Raw genomic sequence first — 7,922 nt, 5'->3', positions numbered from 1 at the left:
AAATTAGAGGGAGTATTGAGAAACTGCTGGAGCATACTTTCTTTATAATAATAATAATTTATTAAAAAAGAGAGACGTATATAGATCTCTAATTGACCCTATTTACAGCTATGCTAGTAGAGGGTTCGATAGACATGCCTAGTTGCTGCTCAAATGGCTAGGAACACACTAACACAAAGTCACAGGGGCTGCAAATAGCCGAGACAGAAGTCTGAACCCTCGTCCCAAAATTCCAAACGTCTTCTTATCTTCAACAGAAATATGGGCGCAGCCGTAATATAATAGTCAACAGTTTTTGACGTCTGCACACCTCGCGTCAACTATGGTTGGCACAATAAATATCTCTTAAATTATTAGAAAAGATATTTTTTCAATAATTTTATCCTAATACAACTAATATATTGGGAGAATTAAAATTTTCTCTTCATTCGAGGGAAGTTACGGTGAAATATTGGAACAATTCAATAATTATTGGAAAAAGAGAGATTTTAAAAAGCTGTTGTAATATATTTTTTTCTAATATTATCAATTTATTAGAAAAATGGAGACTACCGGAGATAGTATGCAGTATTGCCAAAATGACGCGTCAAGCGTCCAGTCCTCGCCAACAAAAAAAAAATGACGCGTCAAGCGCCACAGTTGCCGCGGCCGGGGCGCCATGGTTGGTAGCAGCTTTGCGCTGCCGTGGCCCGTGGCGACGCGGAAGGAAAACGCCCCTCCTCTGCGGCTGCCGATGCTCGCCGGGCCCTATGCCACCGTCGCCGTTGCCCTCGCCTTGCTGCTGTTGCCGGCGCCGTCGCCGGCCGCCGCCGAGGAGACCCCGCCTCCTGACTGCGACGCCAGCTCAGCCTACGCGCCCAACAGCACGTTCCAGGCGAACCTGAACCTCCTCGCCGCGGCGCTCCCCGCCAACGCCTCCGCCTCGCCGGCGGGCTTCGCGACCTTCGCCGCCGGCGCGGCGCCCGACCAGGCCAACGGGCTGGCGCTCTGCCGCGGCGACGCCAACGCCTCCACCTGCGCCGCCTGCGTCGCGGCGGCGTTCCGGGACGCGCAGCAGGCCTGCCCGCTGGACAAGGGCGTCACCGTCTACCGGGACGCCTGCGTCCTCCGCTTCGCCGGCAGGCAGTTCCTGGACTTCCTCAGAGAGGACCAGTGGCTCATCTCGGAACTGGTGTATGACCAGACCACCGCAATTCGCCTTCCAGTTTTCTACATCAATTGCTTCCAGTTTGAGAGGCGCGCCTGACAAATTTCGCAACTTGTGACAAGTCCTGCGATCTTGACGGACTCAGCGAGGAGCGTCAACGCTTCGGATGCCTGGTTCAACGCCGCCGTCACGGGGACCCTCACGGCTCTGGTCGACCGCGCGGCGGCGGCAACCAACGCGACGAGGAAGTACTTCGCCACGGGGGAGATGGACTTTCACCCCAAGCTCTACGGGCTCGCACAGTGCGCGCCAGATCTGACGCCGGCGCAGTGCCAGGGCTGCCTCAGGAACCTCCAGAAGGTAGTGGTGTCTGCGCGGTTCCTCAGCGGGCGGCCCCCCTCCAACAGCGCTTTCGTGGTGTGGTGCTCCCTGAGATACAGCGTCTCCCCTATCTACGACGGCCGGGCGATGCTGCAGCTTGCCGCGCCGCCGGAACCACCACCATCGGCCACGCTCACGCCCCCTTCTTCAGGTCCGAAGCACGTAGGAGTAGGACACTCAATTCGATCTTTGTTTTCCTCTGAACAAAACATTTCTTCCAGTCATCACGTTGACTCAAATATCGTCAAAATTCATCAAACCATGTAGTTCTGATAAGATCAAAATTTTCACCTGAATTTCAGCGAAAAGGAGTACTACTTTGACTGCCTCACAATGTTGCAGGTTCAATGTTTGGTGTATGCAGGGAGGAAAAGGAGTGCAGCCGGAATCTCTGCAGGCATCGCCTGTTTCGTTGTGTTGATGTTGATTCTCTTAGTATTTTTCTTCCGCCGGTTCAGGCGAAGGATTAAGGCAGCGGAGAACGGCGAACACTGTGAGTAGCAATGTGGCTTTTACGAACTTGACTTTTCCATTCCCTTACATAAATTCTTGCCATATGACACCAGCACTGAAGAAGATAGGGAGAGCTCAGTGCACGATCTTTGATTTGCCAACATTGCAAGAGGCGACTGAACACTTCTCAGAGAAGAATAAGCTTGGAGCAGGTGGTTTTGGTACTGTGTACAAGGTAGGTAATAACGTGAACACCAGGGAAAAAATTTAGTACATCGTGCCTTCTCTGAAAGATAATCTGTTTCAGGGGATACTCTCTGACGGGCAAGAGATAGCAGTCAAGAAACTTTTAGAAAGAGCTGGATCTGGATTGGATCAGCTTCACAATGAGATGCGGGTACTGGCAGAGCTTCAGCACAAGAATCTTGTTGGGCTACAGGGGTTTTGCTCGCATCAGAATGATACACTGCTAGTTTATGAATACATCAAGAACGGGAGCCTTGACAACATTCTATTTGGTATTTCCCTCTTCATTCACCTCTTCAACTGCATATTCAGAATTTTCTGTTCAGAGGTCACGGTGAATAAAATGTTACAGTTTCACTTCTCTGATGCTTTTCATGAATCCTAGGGAACTTTATGCTCTATAAGCGTGAATTTTGTTGAGCTAGTAATAGACTAGTGTGCCGAGAAGAAACATATTTTCTTATTGATTCAAAGTGTGGGGAAAAAAGAAAATAAAAAGATAGTAATGTGTAGTCACACACTGCAGTATCATCCTACTACAGTTCAAAAAAAAAATGAAAGTATCATACTTCTAGATATTACAAATCACCAGACTGATTTCCAACAGATTAAGTTACACAGTATTACTGCAGCTATGGTTTAGATTTTATTTCCCTAAACTGTCTTGCAAGTGAGTATTTCTATATTGTTTTCTTGGTATTTACCAATCAATAACAGCTAGTATAAGCTGATTATTTGGTCACAATAGATGATAGCAAGGGAAATGCACTTAACTGGGAGCAACAGTACAACATCATCCATGGAATTGCCAAGGGGATATTGTATCTGCATGAGGACTCCAGCATGAGGATCATCCACCGGGATCTAAAGTCAAGTAACATTCTTCTTGACGACAACATGGAACCAAAAATTGCAGATTTTGGGTTGGCAAGGCTTCTAGGAGAAGGCCACACCCATTCTCGGACAACCAGAGTTGTTGGGACATTGTAAGCTAAGCTTGTGCATTTGATATGGCCTTCGTATGTCATGCTTGCAGAATGCGCGACCGAGCGAGTGTCCAGGCCAAGCTAACTGAACTGCTTCACATCCTTTATTGCAGTGGCTATATGGCGCCAGAGTATGCATGGAGTGGTAGCGTGTCGCCCAAGATCGACATCTTCAGCTTTGGCGTGTTGATCCTTGAGATTGTAACCAGGAGAAGCAATTGCAGTTCTGACGACCACAGTACTGTGAATCTCCTTACTGATGTAAGAGAAGTGCCGAGTTTGCTTCATTTTGCATATCTTTTTACCGCATCTAAGTACTAAAACATTCATACAATCGTGCCTGAGTCTGCAACTTCTCCCTAGTTTCTACTGACTAACTGTAAACTGATGCTGATCATCTAACAGGTCTGGGATCACTGGACAAAACGGACAGTGTCGCAAATGCTTCACCCGTCGCTGGACGAGTTTGCTCGAACCCAGGCGCTGCGATGCATCCACATCGGTCTGCTGTGTGTTCAGCCAGAGCCGGACAACAGGCCTGACATATCAGCCGTGGTGTTCATGTTAACTAGGGATAGCATGGAGCTTCAGCCGCCCTCTCAGCCTGCATTCTTCTTTGGGAGAGAATCACCTTCAGCCTCACGGTCAGATGGTCAAAGAAGCTACGTATATGACCGGTCTGGTTTCATATTGGAACAGGGCATCTCAGTGAATGAGGTTACACTTTCTGAACTCTATCCTCGATAGGATCAAAATTTGTGAATACTGAGCACATAGAATGCAGCTAAAACTCAAACCACTTTTTGATTAAACTATGAACTCTCTGAGTGCCTGAATTCCCAAGAAAATATGTTTTTTTTCATAGACTGTACTAGGAAAAATAAGTCAACCATTTGTGGGTAAAACCTCCACAAAGTTTGTTCTCAAGGATTGATCACAAATTAAAGTTTGATGTGTTTCGCCATGTTCTACAACAGCGAGATATGCAAGGATTATCACTATTTTGTAACATTTTAGCAAAAGCATTCCGTCTACATTTGTGAATATCCCTCCGGCGTTGCAAAACAGGATGAGATCCAATGTTTACTACGAGGCTTGTGAGTTTTGGTGTCACTGCAAGTTTCATATAGAGCAAAGGTAGGGTGCTCTTGTCAATCATGTCCAATTATGTCCAAGAGGTATATGGGAGACAATACAACAATAGCAACATCTGTTGCTCAACAAGCACAATAAATATGAATGAAGTCCAATTTGAATTTGCGGGACATGGGAGTCTCAATATATTTTTACAAATATGGGTCGCAGGGTGTTACAATAATCAAACGGGTAACTCTAGCTGAATTGCCAGTGCTACTTTGAAGGTAAAAGAAAAACATGAAAATTTTAGACCAGATATACAATTTGACAAATTAACCTTAGTGGTTAATCCCTAGCTGCATTCGCGAGCGACTCGCTATTACTTCACAATCAGTCAATCACATACTTTGGACCTATCTCGGATACGGTTCACTAAGCGTAATCCCATTCACAGACATACCCTGTTGCAATACGAAATCAGACCGGTCCTATGAGCAGCTACTTCGCCCCCAACTTTGCCAGTGAAGCTGGAGGTGATTCTCTCCCGAAGATGGACGCAGAACAGGCTGCGACGGCGGCTGGAGCTCCATGCTATCCCTGGTTAGCATGAACACCACGGCTGACATGTCAGGCCTGTCGTCAGGCTCCGGCTGAACACACAGCAGACCGATGTGGACGCATCGCAGCGCCTGGCGTCGAGCATGCCCGTCCAGCGATCCGTGCAGCATCCGCGACATCGTCCCTTTCGTCCAGTGATCCCAGACCTGTGAGATCGAAAGCATCAGACTAGTTCTTCCGAGAAAAATAAAATACAGAAGGAAGTGAACCCGGCACTGACATCGGTCAGGAGATTCTCGGTGCCATGGTCGTCAGAGCTGCTGCTGCTTCTCCCGGTCACGATCTCAAGGGCCATCACGCCGAAGCTGAAGACGTCTATCTTGGGCGACACGCTCCCGTGCATCGCGTACTCTGGTGCCATGTAGCCGCTGCAGAGAATGGGTGACAGTTTTGTGAGCTAGACTCTGCAATCACACACGTCATGTATGTGCACGAGCTTATTAGCAGCTTACTGTGTCCCGACAACTCTGGTTGTCCGAGCAGTGGCGTTGCCTTCCCCTAGCAGCTCTGCCATACCAGAGTCTGCAATTTTTGGTTCCATGTTGTTGTCAAGAAGAATGTTGTTCGCCTTCAGGTTCCGGTGGATGATCCTCAAGCTTGACTCCTCATGGAGATACAGTATCCCCATGGCAATTCCGAGAATGATGTTGTAGTGTTGCTCCCAGTTGAGTGGATTCCCCCTACTGCTATCATCTGTCATAACCAAGCGTACAAATTATATTCGGTGTTGCTGAAAGCTGAAATTCAGGCCTACAGCATTAAAAAAAAAACTCCCAGTGGATTCATCGGAATCCGTAAGCAACCGAGCAAGGCAAAAATTTATTTGCAGTGATCTCTGACCATACCAACTTAGATGTGAGTGAATACGAATAGAAAGTTGTCGAGGCTCCCGTTCTTGATGTATTCGTAAACAAGCAGTGTATCATTCTGATGCGAGCAGAATCCCTGTAACCTAACAAGGTTCTTGTGCTGAAGCTCTGCCAGTATCATCACCTCATTGAGTAGCTGATGCAACCCATGCTCAGTTCCTCCTAATAGGAGTATCTTGACTGCTACCTCTTGCCCATCAGAGAGTATCCCCTGAAAAAGTTCATCATTCAGAGAAGGTGAGGTGTGCTTCAGTATCTTTATGCTGTCTTTTCGCTCGATTATTTACCTTGTACACATTACCGAAACCACCTTCTCCAATCTTGTTCTTCTTCGAGAAGTGTTCAGTCGCCTCTTGCAACGTTGGCATATCAAAGATCGTGCAATGCGCTCGTCCTATCTTCTTCAGTGCTGGTAGGGAGTCAACTGACAGGAATTATGCAAGGAAACAGTGAATTCGAGCTCATGAGGATATCGTATTGCTACTCACGGTGGTCACTCTCTGTCGCCTTAATCCTTCGCCTGAAGCGGATGAAGAAAAAAACTGAAAGGATCCACACCAACACAACGGAACAAGCGATGCCAGCATAGATTCCGGCTGTACTCCTTTTCGTCCCTGCAAACATCAAACTTGTACAACTTTAAACTTGCTAATTGTGAGGAACTCTCGGGACTAGAAGCATGGTGCTGATTTTGGCGACATTTTTTTTTTGGCATGGTATGTTTTCACAGGAAAAGAGGAATCGAGTGCCGTACCCTACCTGCTCCGGACTCTGAAGCAGGAGGCGCGAGCGTGGCCTCTGGTGGTGGTTCCGGTGGCGCGGCGAGCTGCAGTATCGCCCGGCCCTCGAAGACCGGCGCTACGCTGTACCTCAGGGAGCACCACACCACGAAAGCGCTGGTCCGGGGGGCCCTCCTGCTCAGGAACTGCGTCGTCACCACCGCGACGAGGTTCCCGAGGCAGTCCCGGCACTGCGCCGGCGTCAGGTCCGGCGCGCACTGCGCGAGCCCGTAGAGCGTGGGGTCGAAGTCGATCTCCGCCGTGGCAAAGTACTTCCTCGTCGAGTTGCTCGCCGCCGCCGCGACCGCGGTGTCGACGAGGGCGGTGAAGATCCCCGTGACGGCGGCACTGAACCACGCAGCCGGAGCGTTGATGACGCTCCCCGGGTCCGCGTAGATCACAGCACTTGTAAAAACAAACCCCAAATCTGTAAGACGCGCGCGCCTATCAATCTGGATGGAATTCGATCGATTACCGTCGCACATAAATGATCGTGTTCGTGGAGTGGATAGTCCATATACTTACAGCAATTCAGAGGCAAGCCACTGGTCCTTTCTGAGGAAGTCGAGGAACCGGATGCTAGTGAAGAGGAGGACGCAGGCGTCGCGGAAGACGGCGGCGCCCTTGTCCATCGGGCAGGCCCGCTCCGCGTCTCCGAACTCCGCCGCGACGCACGCGGCGCAGGCGGAGGCGTTGACGTCCCCGCGGCAGAGCGCGAGCCCGTTGGCCTGGTCGGGCGCCGCGCCGACGGAGGCGGTGGCGAAGCCCGCCGGGGAGGCGGAGGCGTTGGCTGGGAGTGCCGCGGCGAGGAGGGCCAGGTTCGCCTGGAACGTGCCGTTGGCCGCGTACTGGGAGGCGTCGTCGCAGGAGTGCATCGGGATCGCCGCTGCCGGTGGCGGCAGCAGCACGGCGAGGCCGAGGACGATGGTGACGAGGGAGGCATAGCGGCTGGCAAGCATCGCCGGCGGCAGAGGAGGGGCCGCGCGCTTACTTTTCCTTGGCCACGAGACGACACGGTTGGCAACTAAGATGGCGGCGGGATAGGACGCGCCATTTGCAATTTTGGCACGAGTCCTCCATGCATCATGCAATCGGAGACCTTGGACTTGGACTTGACGAGTAGTGGCTGCACAACGAATTCAATATTCTCGGCGCCCAGTGGCTCAACGGTCGTGCACGACAGTGAAACCCTGGGAAAAAAACGAGAAAAAATGGCATCAACTTGCATGCATCTCCCCAATTGCGGCATGCCCACATCGATCTGAGGCGGATAGGCCCAGTCTTCCACAGTTCCACTCCCACTCTGCATTGTCGGCGGCTGCGCGCTCTGCCGATTGGAGGTTTAGCCTTGTGCTTAATTAGTTCG

At 50.2% G+C, this 7,922-nt stretch overlaps 1 protein-coding gene and 1 pseudogene across 1 annotated transcript; one reads left to right on the top strand and one right to left on the bottom strand.

The window, feature by feature from the left end:
- Positions 1–622: 622 nt before the first annotated feature.
- Positions 623–4,184, top strand: LOC112883345 (putative receptor-like protein kinase At4g00960). The gene is made up of 8 exons (XM_025948634.1): positions 623–1,173; positions 1,270–1,679; positions 1,893–2,021; positions 2,095–2,216; positions 2,289–2,499; positions 2,976–3,213; positions 3,327–3,474; positions 3,619–4,184. The coding sequence occupies exons 1-8, from the start codon at positions 659–661 to the stop codon at positions 3,958–3,960; spliced, it is 2,115 nt and encodes a 704-aa protein (XP_025804419.1). The 5' UTR covers positions 623–658; the 3' UTR covers positions 3,961–4,184.
- Positions 4,185–4,449: 265 nt separating this feature from the next.
- On the bottom strand, positions 4,450–7,408 carry LOC112883348 (annotated as a pseudogene).
- Positions 7,409–7,922: the final 514 nt, after the last annotated feature.

Source organism: Panicum hallii, chromosome 2 (assembly GCF_002211085.1).
Source record: "Panicum hallii strain FIL2 chromosome 2, PHallii_v3.1, whole genome shotgun sequence".
Lineage (NCBI taxonomy): Eukaryota > Viridiplantae > Streptophyta > Magnoliopsida > Poales > Poaceae > Panicum > Panicum hallii.
Note: the sequence above shows the minus strand (reverse complement) of the source record. Positions and strands in the feature narration are given on the sequence as shown.